Source organism: Eulemur rufifrons, chromosome 29, assembly GCF_041146395.1.
Source record: "Eulemur rufifrons isolate Redbay chromosome 29, OSU_ERuf_1, whole genome shotgun sequence".
NCBI classification, from domain to species: Eukaryota; Metazoa; Chordata; class Mammalia; order Primates; family Lemuridae; genus Eulemur; species Eulemur rufifrons.
The window spans coordinates 96,099,903-96,112,551 of NC_091011.1; the positions used below are offsets into that span (position 1 = coordinate 96,099,903).

The 12,649-nt window shown below is 41.5% G+C and overlaps 1 protein-coding gene across 1 annotated transcript in view; it reads left to right on the forward strand.

The window, feature by feature from the left end:
* The window catches only part of GALNTL5 (polypeptide N-acetylgalactosaminyltransferase like 5), a 41,577-nt gene that overhangs the window by 10,384 nt on the left and 18,544 nt on the right, over positions 1–12,649 (forward strand). Inside the window, exons 3-4 of the mRNA XM_069462028.1 lie at positions 4,317–4,483; positions 7,718–7,840. Of these exons, the coding sequence (XP_069318129.1) occupies positions 4,317–4,483; positions 7,718–7,840 (290 nt within the window). The remainder of the gene's footprint in view (positions 1–4,316; positions 4,484–7,717; positions 7,841–12,649) is intronic.

Consider the following 12,649-nt stretch of genomic DNA (forward strand, 5'->3'; position numbering starts at 1 on the left):
TAATTTGTTTATTAGCTCTAACAGTTTTTTGTGGAGTGTATAGGGTTCTCTATATAGAAGATCATGTCATCTGCAAACAGAGACAACTTAACTTCTTCTTTTCTGATTTGAATGCCTTTTATTTTTTCCTCTTGCCTAATTTCTCTGGCTAGGAATTCCAGTACTATGTCCAACAGAAGTGGCAAGAATAGGCATCTGGTCTTTTCCTTTTCTTAGAGGAAAAGCTTTCAACTTTTTGCCATTGATCATGATGTTAGCTGTGGGTTTGTCATATATGGCCTTTATTGTGTTGCAGTACATTCCTTTTATACCTAATTTGTTAAGGATTTTTAATCACAAAATGATGTTGAATTTTGTCAAATGTTTTTTTCTGCATCTATTGAGATGATGATGTGGTTTTTGTCCTTCATTCTCTGAGTGTGGTGTTCCATATTTATTGATTTGGTCACGTTGAATCACTCTTGCATCCCAGGGAGAAATTCTACTCTATCATGGTGAATGATCCTTTTAATGTGCTGTTGAATTTGGTTTGCTAGTATTTTCTTGAGGATGTTTGCATCTGTGTTCCTCAAGGATATTGGCCTATAATTTTCTTCTCCTGTAGTGTCCTTGTCTGGTTTTTGTATCAGGGTAATGCTGGCTTCATAAAATGAGTTTGGAAGTATTCTCTCCTATTCATTTTTTTGGAAAAGTTTGAGGAGAATTGATGTTAGTTCTTCTTTAAATTTTTGATAGAATTCAGCAGTGAAGTCATCCAGTCCTGGACTTTTCTTTTTGATGGGATATGTTTATTACTGATTCAATCTCCTTACTCATTATTGGTCTCTTCAGATTTTCAGTTTCTTAATGATTCAGTCTTGGTAGCTTGTATGTTTCTAGGAATTTACCCATTTCTTCTAGGCTATCCAATTTGTCAGTATATAATTGTCTATAGTAGTTTTTTATGATCCTTTGTGTTTCGTTGGTATCAATTGTTATGTCTCTTTAATTTATGATTTTATTTATTTGAGACTTCTTTTTATTTCTTTTTAGTTTTTTTATTTTTAATTTTTATGGGTACATACCAGTTGTACATATTTATGGGGTACATATGCTATTTTGATACAAAGACATAATACAAAGTGTAATGATCAAATCAGGGTCATTGGGATATCCATCACCTCAAACATTTATCATTTCTTTGTGTTAGGAACATTCCAAATACACTCCTTTAATTATTTTAAACTACACAATAAATTACTGTTAACCAGAGTCACCCTATTATGCTACCAAACACTAGATGCTGACAAGGATGTAGAGAAAGGGGACCACTTTTACACGGTGGGAATTTAAGTTAGTATAGCCACATGGAAAACAATATGAAGGTTGTCATTGTAATGGTGGCCCTGCCCATTGTAAATGGTGGCCCTTCTCACTCAGTGTGGCCTGAGGACCAGCAGCCCCTGGGACCTTGTTAGCCACCTAGAACCCCGGGCCCCACCCCAGAGCTACTTAATTAAAATATGCATCTAGCAAGAACCCCAGGTGATATTTATGCATGTTAAAGTTGTATATCCTTATATTGGTTTGATAGGGCTATTGTAACAAAGTTTATGGTTAAACTTTGTGGCTTAAACAACAAAAATTTATTCTCTCATAGTTTTGGAGACCAGAAGCCTGAAATCAAGGTGTTGGTAGGGTTTGTTCCTTCTGGGGGCTGTAAAGGAAGGATCTGTTCCAGACTCTGTCCTTGGCTTATAGATGGCCATCTGCTTGCTCCCTGTGTCTCTTCAGATCACCTCCCCTTTTTGCGAATCTGTCTCTGTGTCCAGAGTTCCCCCTTTTATAAGAACACCAGTCAAACTGGACTAGGGCCCATCCTAATGACCTCATTTTAACTTGATTACCTCTTTAAAGACCCTGTCTTAAAATAAGGTCACATTCTGAGATACTGGGGCTTAGGACTTCACTGTATGAATTTTGGAGGATGCCATTCAACCCATAACAGTCCTGCTTTGTATTATAGTATTGTTAATTTATATGATCAGCAAAGAATAGATCGGCTCACTGAGGATGACCCAACCTAGGCCTTGTCCAACTTATTTTTACTCTTAAAAATCACTCATTTAAGTTGGAAAAGTTTTTCTAGATAGAAATACCACAGCGGGCCGGGCGCGGTGGCTCACGCCTGCAATCCTAGCACTCTGGGAGGCTGAGACGGGCGGATCGTTTGAGCTCAGGAGTTCAAGACCAGCCTGAGCAAGAGGGAGACCCCATCTCTACTGAAAAAATAGAAAGAAATTAGCTGGACAACTAAAAATATATAGAAAAAAATTAGCCAGGCATGGTGGCACATGCCTGTAGTCCAAGCTACTTGGGAGGCTGAGGCAGTAGGATTGCGTGAGCCCCAGAGTTTGAGGTTGCTGTGAGCTAGGCTGACGCCACGGCACTCTAGCCCGGGCAGCAGAGTGAGACTGTCTCAAAAAAAAAAAAAAAAAAAAAAAAGAAATACCACAGCAACATTTATTGATGAATTTAGAAAGTCCCACACAATCAGGCTCTCTTGGAGGTCTGAAGAGTCCTCATGTGGCATGATTTTAGGCTCTGCCACCTTCATCAAAGAGAAGGGACTCCATTTATTTCTAGTTTTCTTAAAATTAGGACTGAATTTTAGAGATGTGTTAAAAGCAGCACAAGTCACCCTGAACCACCCCTACCTCTCTCATTCTTGGTATTCTCTTTCCACTCTTCAGCCTAGCACCATCATATTCTCTCTCCCTCTCTCCCTCTACCATTTCCTTTCTCATAACTCAATGATCTTACTGGAATTTGAGCCTTTCATTTACTTTTCCACGTGTTTCTGCACAGCCATATGTTCCCGCTGAATGTTGCAGACCCATGTGCAGGATATCACGTGTACCCCTCACTCCCATTCTGGTCTTTTCCTAGTTCTATATCTCACATAGTCAGCTTCCGCTTAGTAGGCATGCCTTCTGTATCTTCATCTAGTCTGAGATAAAGATGTTGGCCAGGACAAGGCCCTCTCCTTTCATAGTGACTTCTACTCATGCATACCCTGAAGGTACTGTCCAGGATTCCTGTCGGATTGCCTTCCCAGCATTCCTTTTCTGGTGCTTTCCGGGAAACACTCCCCTTTTCACATGATTGCAGTGGGAACAATGATTTTATATTTTGACTCCACTTTTTAGCCCCAGTTGTTGAGCCCAGGGATGGGCTCCTGGGCCAATGAATTTTTTCCTGTAAATTTTTGGTCTTGGGAAAGAGAAAATCCTATCAGTTTCTCCTTGGGTGCTGGACTATAAGATATGCTGATATCAAGCACGTTTACCACTCTGTGGAGTTAAAGAAGTGAAAACTAGCCCAGTTGCAGAGAGAGAATAATAATCATAGTGAGCCTTGCATATTAATACTTCTATATGCCAGGCCCTATTCTGAGCATCACACACATGCTAATTCATTGAACCCTCACAACCCTGTGAGGTAGGTTGATGTTGCTATTATTATTATCATTATATCATTCCCAGATGTGAAGATAAGAGCAGAGATGCAGAGAGTGTCCAGCTGTCACTCAAGCGTCTCTTTCCAATAGCTCTTTGAGGCTCCAGCTGCATTCCTGTAACTAGGTCCTGTGAGACATTCGGGTCACCTTACAATATACCTCCCTTTCTTTTGTTTAAGTTAGCTCTAGTAGGTTTCTGAAATTTACAACCAAAATATTTCAAAATACAACCAAATAATATAACAATCCAAACTGTAAATAACAGTTGATGACTAATGTTACTAGAATTCAGCTTCTATTGTTCTTTCGTGTATGCAAAAAAATAATAAAACATTTTTGTCAAGTACTTGGAAGAAATCCAATTACACCGTATCTGCTACCCTTTTGTGTTGCAACAGACTCCGTAAATATAAGAATGGAGCACAGCGAGTTTTCTTTGAAGGGGGGTACAGTAAAGTTAATGTGAACCTTTCCATGTGTATGAGTCTAATAATTCATTTTTATAATAGAGACTAAAATATGGATATAATTTGTGTATATACTATGTTGAAAATATAACTAAGATTACCAAAGAGAGTCTCAGGAAAGAGCAATTATTACTGGCATTCAGAAGAGGGAAATGATTCAGATAATATTAGAATAGCATAAGTTAAAGAAATTTTTGTATTTTTAGATGTCTTGTTACCTTGTTATCACAATCATCCATGGAAGGAGTAAAGAGGAAAAAAGATGACATAGGAACAAGGGTTTGACTGAGACCCTAAAATATCCAAGGCTTTTAAATGGCTCATTCTCTTCCTATCATTTATGCCTGTAGGTGTCGTCAAAAGCGTTACTCAGTCCGTCTACCTAGTGCCAGTGTCATCATCTGCTTCCATAATGAAGAATTTAATACCTTGCTTCGGACATTATACAGTGTTGTGAATCTCAGTCCACACAATTTCCTTGAAGAAATTATTTTGGTAGATGACATGAGTGAATTTGGTAAGATAGAACACTGATTATCTAATCTACTTTGAAGGTAGTGCTCTCCCTGACGGCGCTTGAGTATTTTATATGAAGAATATTTTTGGAGGGTGTTGAGGCAGGCACTACGCTAGGGGCTCCTGGGGCACTGACGGATATGTTGGACCTGGTCCCTGTCCTTGTGGTGCTTGGGCTCATGTGGGAGGGGCGAGGGGGGAGTTAGAGCTTGCACAAGGTAAACAGAGGGCAGCAACCTCAGCTTTAGAGATCACTTCAGTAGGAAGTGACATCTTAACTGAGACTGAAGGATGATTTGGAACTATCAGGGTAGGGAGGAAGGAAAAGGTGTTTTAGGTAAAGCAAACAGCATTGGAAAGGCCCAGAGGTAACAGAAAACACGGCGAGTTTGGGATAGTGGTGTGTTTTATGTAGTTTATGCATGAGTATAGAGCTGAAGGGGTGGGTGTAAAACCAGGGTTATTAAAAGGGAACTGCTCATGAAGGGCACTGTTTGAATTTTATCTTGAGAATACAGGCAGCTATTAAGGGCTTAATGTGGGGAAATGACATGATCCAGGAACTTTACATGAAAGAATTCTAATCAGACCAACTGCAGTTAAGTGCTTCTTCCTCCATGCTTACTGGTTTTAAAGAATTGTGATACTAGCACAAAATTTCCTTAACTACATTTGAAATTTGAAATTAGTTGTCTACTTTATGGCTGAGTACAAACCATAGGCGAGCCAGGAGTACCAAAGCAATGGTGTCAATATTGGGTACATTTCAGGCCTAAAAGTCTATCCGATCCACTGTAAATCTGACCCACTATGAATTGGGAAGGAAAAAGGTGAGGAGAGGCAGTAGGAAGAAGAACAGGTGGGGAATAAAAGAAGACACCCCAAGAGGCTCACCTCCAGGGAAGAGCCTCTGGCAATTCCCGAGTGTGACTGGGTTACTGTCAACTTCGTTTGGAAGCGTAGAAACTGGCTGGGCACCTACTGCATGTTGTGCCAGCTCTATGGCAGTCACCAACCTCAGGGCACAGAACTGTTTATTTCCAGTCTCCTGCGTGGAAGGCGTGTGGGGATGTCCTGGCCTCCTGCTGCTCAAGTCACCCTTGCTGCCTCGGCTGCTCAGGAGCACTCAGCAATGTGTTTGGCAACTTAGTGGGCAAGAAGTCACCAGGAAAGCCACAAGCAGGGGACAGGGTGGGATGACCTGCCGAGTGTGGAGTTCTAACTTCTCACCCAGAAGTACAAGGATCCTGCCATGGGGATGCAGTTCTAGAAATGACACTTCCCCTGGCCTTTTAGGACCACACCATGAGTTAGTCAGCTTGGCCGCTATAACAAAATACCACAAACTGGGTGGTTTAAACAACAAACATTTATTTTTCACAGTTCTGGAAGTTGGAAGTCTGAGATCAGGGTGCCAGGAGGGCCGAGTCCTTGGTGTGAGCCCTATTCCTGGTTGACAGCCATAATCTTTTTTGCAGTGTCCTCATATCAAGGAAAGACAGCAAGCTAGCTCGCTGGCATCTTCTTTTAAAGGCCCTAATCCCATTCACAAGAGCTACATTCTCATGACCTAATCGCGCTCCCAAGGGCCCACCTCCAAATACCATCATATTGGGGATCAGATTCCAACATATGAATTTGGGGGGACACAAGCATTCAGTCCATAACACCTGCTGATCTGCTCACACCTTCTTATGCATAGTGGCCACCTTCATAAGAGACGAAAGGGAAGCTGCGGATGGCCAAGATATAGGTGTGCTGCCAGACCGGACACCTCTGCTCCTCCTCCTTGATCTTAGCCTTTGCCCAGCAGCTCCTCAAACGCAGGAAGCAGGGTGTTCTATGTTCTGATGGAGCTCAGGACTAACACATTCCTGCCTTTAACTCACAATGCCTTCATCAGAGGTTGTAGGACAATTTCTTGAACTGAGGCCTGTCTTTCCCAGCTGATTTGCGTAGGCACTGTTGATAGACTTCCTCAGCTGGGAGGAGCAGGTCTAGGGGCCCAGGGAACTGTCCCTTCTGAGTGACCAGCTGCCATCCACTTTTCCCATAGTCTTGGCCCCTCTTGACTGCAAGCCAACAGCAAGACCATCTTCTGAAAAGCCCAAGCCCTCCACTTCATGCCAGCAATTACTGCCTTTACCTCCCCCAAGGCCTGGCTCAGAGTCCCCCATGCCCTGGATGCTAGTGAGGTGCTTGCAGACATCTGACTGAGATGCTGCCCCACCCTGCAGGTGTAGCTGTGCTGCTGTGTCGTTGCCTCTTTCTAAAGACCAGGAAGGAGATCCCTCCTTCTGCCAAAACTACCATGAACCTGCTCCACTGATTGCAGCCTCCTCATCCCATTGCCTGGGACTGAAGAGTTTAGACTTCTGAGGCACCTGCCTCCATCTCACCTGGTGCCAGGCTCCTTTGTCATCATTATATTAACCTGCAGACACTGAGTGACTGTTAGGTACCAGGCTCTGTGCTGGGTGAAGTATTTCTTCCTCTCACTGGAATGCTGCCAGGAACACGGCACCCATCCCTTCTCAGCACTGAGGAAACTAAGGCTCGAGCTATTTGATAACTTGCCTAAGAGTTACTACAAAGTTAGAACCATGGTTGGTTATAGTACAATTAGTACAGTTAGTGGGAGTCAGATTGCACCAAAGCTCTATAACTTGTGTTTTTTCTATTAAAACTTTAATAGTGATTTATTAAAATAGAAGTATTTCACTAGAAGCACAGAAAAGTATTTACAGTTGAGTTTGATGGTGAATCACCTTTCTTTCTCTCCTTTGCATAGGATAAAATTGTCTTTTAAAGTTAGAACTTCTGGCTGGGCGCAGTGGCTCATGCCTGTAATCCTAGCACCCTGGGAGGCCCAGGCAGGAGGATTGCTTGAACTCAGGAATTCGAGACCAGCCTGAACAAGAATGAGACCAGTCTCTACAAAAAAGAGAAAAATTAACCAGGCATGGTGACATGTGCCTATAGTGCCAACTACTCAGGAGGCTGAAGCAGGAGGATTGCTTGACCCTAGGAGTTTGAGGGTGCAGTGAGCTATGATGATACCACTGCACTCTAGCCTGGGCAACAGAGTGAGACCCTGTCTCAAAAAAAGAAAGAAAGAAAGTTCGCATTTCTGTGGAATAGCATGGCTTTTAGGAACCAATCATAATTATGGTAAATTGTTTCAAATTTCCATAGTTGCAATTTATAAATTGTCAAATGTTGGATATTTTTCCAGATGATTTGAAAGAAAAACTAGAGTATCACTTGGAAGTTTTTCGAGGAAAGATTAAATTAATAAGAAACAAAGAGAGAGAGGGGCTGATTCGAGCAAGGCTGATTGGAGCGTCTCGTGCATCAGGTAGGAACATTCCTGAGGACGTGAGCCAGTGATGTGTCACAGAAATCCTACTTTCCTGGGCAGGAACGATCCCATGCATGAATAATGCACAGGTAGACCCTATCTCCACTGGCTTCATCAGAAGATTGGAAATATTACTCCAGCCATATGAGCCTTTGATCTTCTTTTGCCTCCAAAAGTATTCTGCTTCACAATGTCAATTTGTTATTTTGAATGAAAGACATTCTTTTGCAGGGACCATAATGTCAGCCCCTGTCCCAGGCTGAGTTCCCTGGGTGCAAACTCTGAGCTGGAGTGAGGAAGTGCGACCGCACGCGTGTGCAGGGAGAGGAGGCCCGCCACCGGCAAGCCTGAAGCCAGGGCGGGGGGAGTTCAGGGCCCCACAAGCAAATGACAAGAGGGAGTTTACTGGGGGACATGCCTGTGAAGGATAAAGGAGAGAGGAAGTAGTGTGGGAGGAAGCTTCCGGCCTGACACCTAGGAAGGGAGAGAGAAGGCGTCGGTTTACCCTGAAGAGCTTCCGAGCGGTGCGTCTTTCAGAAAGGCTCGGCCGGCAGCGGGAGCCGGGTGCAGAGTTGGCCGGTTGGGAGTCCTGCATCGGGCCTCAACGGCCCACCCTTAATACCCCTCACCACGCACACTGTGCTTTGTCATTGGGTTGGGAGCACACCGGGGAGAGTGTGACCTCGGCGTCAACTGCAATAGAACCCAAAGCTTAAATGCGCTCCTCACGGCGGGTTCTCTTGAAGGGAGCTCTGAGCATCACACTCTCAGGGCTGCCACCAAGAGCAGTTCGGAGAGGTCCCAGATCTAGGTGAGGGGACCGGGCATGAACCAGTCATTGGATGTGAACACCACCCTCCCACAGGTGGAAGCATCGCTTTGGACATGATAGCCACAGCTAGCCAAGGGCAGGCCCTCCGGAAGGACGCACTTGTGAGCCATCAGCTGTCAACACTGCTGGGCGCTGAGTCCTGAGGGCACGTGAGCAGCTCGCTGAGGGTCCATGCTGCCTATTCAAGCTCCACAAATATCCTCTGGAGGGAAATACAGGAAAAGTCCTATATCAGGCAGGCTTGGCCTCATTCCCTCACTCCCCACAGGCCCTAAAGAGAAGTTGGCTGAATCTGGGACAACCCATATGGTTTTTAGATAGAATCCAAATGAATGCTTGATAGGTTATCTCCAAAAACAATAAATGGCATAATCCTTTCTATAATTACAGAGGCCAATAGAAGTAGAGCAACTTTTCCTAACAATGAACTTCAGATTCCCACAAAATATTCTTGTGAGTGAGAGAATCACCTGAGGAGCATCTATAGCACATAAATTCCCCCCATAAAATACTTTCTGATGAGTGAAAAACCATGTTTCATTGAAATGTAGGTGCTAGGTGGCTTGTTCCCATGTTTTGTAATTTAAATCAGTACTTAGAAAAATGCCGTATTAGTTTTGCATAAAGTATACTTTTAAGTTATTTTTCAATTTATGATATTACATTTATGGTGTTTTGGGTCACTCAAATTGTCAAAATTGCGAATATTTAAATCTTTAAATGCTAAGGGTACAAGTGTACACTATATATGACAAAGAAGACATCAGAAGTCAGTACAGGAAGAGAGACTTGTAAAATTTTTGGTTTTATTTAAATTTTTTGTTGTATAAGAAAACTTTATACCCATTAAGCAGTTTTTCCCCATTTTCCCTTCACTCTAGCCCCTAGCAACCACCAATCTGTGTTCTGTCTCTTATGGACTTATCTATCCTGGATATTGCAAAGAAATGGAATCATATAACATATGATCTTTTGTGTTAGCTTCTTTTACTTAGCATAATATTTTTGAGGCTCATCCACATTGTAGATGTATCAGTACTTCATTCGTTTTTATGGCTGAATAATATTCCATTCTATGATAGGGCACAGTTTGTTTCTCCATTCATCTGTTGATGGCTGTTTGGGCTGTTTCCATCTTTTAGCTGTTACAAATAGTATTGCTGGTTATACGCATGTACCTGTATTTGTTTGAATTCTTTTGGGTATGTACCTAGGAGTGGAACTGCTTGGTCCTATGGTAATTCTATATTTACTTTTTTGAGGAGCTGCCAAAATCTTTTCTACCATGGCTGCACCATTTATATTCCTACCATCAATGTGCAGAGTTCTAATTTCTCCACATCCTTGCCAAAACTTGTTATTTTCCATTTTTTAAATTCTAGCCATCATAGTGAGTGTGAAGTGGTATTCGCATTGGTTTTAATTGTATTTGCTTAATGACAAATGATGTTGAGCATCTTTTCATGTGTTTATTAGCCATTTTTACATCTTTGGAGAACCAGATGTTTATTTTCACCTATCAGATTAACACATGATTTTAAAATGCTAATAATATTATATAATAGTATAGAAGATATTTTAGGTGAAAAATGCAAACTATAAAACTGTGTGCTGCCAATAGCATAAAAAATTTATATATGTTCAAAATGGGACACTTCTTAGCTCAGTTTTGGTTGAGACAAGAAGACAACAGATATTATATTCCAAAGTGAGTTGTCAGACTGACCATGATAAATTTTGAAATAGATATCTGAGAACCAATGAGACAACTCAGCCACATTGAGTCAGATTGTTAGAGATTAGAGGAGATTTGGGGAGAAAGCTGCTCGTTGAAGCCTGGTGAGAGGGACTCGATATGAGTTCCTTGTACTGGAGATTTAACACATTCTCAGCACATTCCTAACAAAATTAGGCATATGTTGGGGCTGAGGAGAAGTGAACTGTGGCTGGCTGCAAAACCAAGGATACTTACTTCTAGGTTGGTGTCTGTATTCATGGCAGAGTTTGCTCAGGTGATGTTTGTGTGAGAGCGCTGCAGGGGTCATCTGAGATGGTGTCCAGCGTGACTATCCAGAAGGATGGATAGCTCTCAGCAGAGGAGAAGCTGGAGATAGAACACGGATCTTAAGGAGCTGAGGAGAGAGTGTGGGCCACCAGAATAGAATGCACTTGCCTGGTGTGGGAACTGCAGGCAAGAGACCACAGGGATGGGAAGGAGGGGGTCCTCAAAATTATCATGCCGGACACACCCTGAGAGGAGAATTCAGCTTAAAGGGCACCATGCTATCTTAGCACAGATCCAGGCAGGAAAGAACTTTCCTTCCTCCTCTCTCCTCCTCTCTCACCCACCATTCCCATCAGCGTTGGACAGCATTCCAGTTGCTCCACAACCTCACCAACACTTGCTATTGTCTGTCTTTTTTATTCTAGCCATCCTAGTGGGTATGAAGTAATATCTGGTTGTGATTTTGATTAACATTTCCTTAATGACCTATGATGTTGAACACCTTTTCATGTTCTTGGTAGTCATCTGCATACCTTCTTTGAATAAATGTCTATTTAAATCCTTTGCCCAATTTTAAATCAAGTTATTTGGCTTATAATTACTAGTTGTAAGAGTTCTTTATACATTCTGGATACAAGTCATTTATTAGATTTATGATTTGCAAATGTTTTTTCCCCATTTTATGGATTTTTTTTCACTTTCTTGATTTCTTTTTAACCACAAAAGTCTTTAGTTTTATTGAAGTCCAATTATGTATTTTTTTCGTTTGTCACCTGTATTTTTGGTGTCATATCTAAGAAACCATTTAGCCTAACCCAAGGTTATAAAATTTATGCCAATGTTTTCTTCTGAGTTTTCTTTTCCTTTTTTCCCCCAACCTCTTAGTCAATTTGCATCTTCTGAGTTTTATAGTTTTAGCTCTTACCTTAGGTCTCTGATCTTTTTGACTTAATTTCTGAGTATGGTATGAGGCAAGGGTCCAACTTCATTCTTTTGCATTTGGATATCCAGTTGTCTCAGCACCATTTAATGAAAAGACTATGCTTTATCTATTGAATTTTCTTGGCCCTTGTCAAAACTCAATTGACCATAAACACAAGGTTTATTTCTGTACACTCAGTTCTGTTTCTTTGGTCTATATGTCTATCCTTATGCTAGTATTGGACAATTAACTAGTTACCCAATTGTTAGTAATCACTGTTTTGATTATTGTTGCTTTATAGTAAGTCTTGAAATCAGGAAGTCTTTCAACTTTATTTTTCTTTTTCAAGATTGTTTTGGCCAATTTGGGTTCCTTCCCTTTCCATATGAATTTTAGGATCAATTTCTACAAAAAGAGCCAAATGGGATTTTGATAGGTGTTGCACTGCATCTGTAGATTGATTTGGAGATCATCGCCATTTTAACAATATTAAGTCTTCTGATCCAAACATGGGATGGTTTATACTTCCCTAATGATTTTATGTTGTCTATAGAAAAGGTCTAAACTCTGCTACCTGAATTTTGAGGTTCCTTCCAAGTTGAGCCCATATAATGTACTTTGACAACACATACTCTTTACTTTGGCCATGCCAATTATTCCCCTGTCCTCTAAGCAGAATAGGCCCTCATTAAAGTTTGAACTCAACAGCAAAAATAATTATGCATCTTTGCATCCCAAGCACCAAACTCAATGCCTAAGAAGGTATCCTCTCAGTAAAAATTTGCTGAAATAAGTTGATCAGTCAAGGCCAAGCTAAAATCTCTCTTTTTTTTTTTCTTTTCTTTTTAAAATTTAGGCCCAGCTCAGTTCCATCTGCTTTCCCATAGTTCCCTGGCCTCTTCTGAACAACTCTGGCACATGATGTCCCACATTTTTGTGCATAATAAAGTATGTGGTTCATGTTCCCCCTGCCCAATGCAACTAAAAGCACCTAAAAGCCAAATACATAGTAAATGCTCAGCCAATACTCACTGCACTAAACTTTGG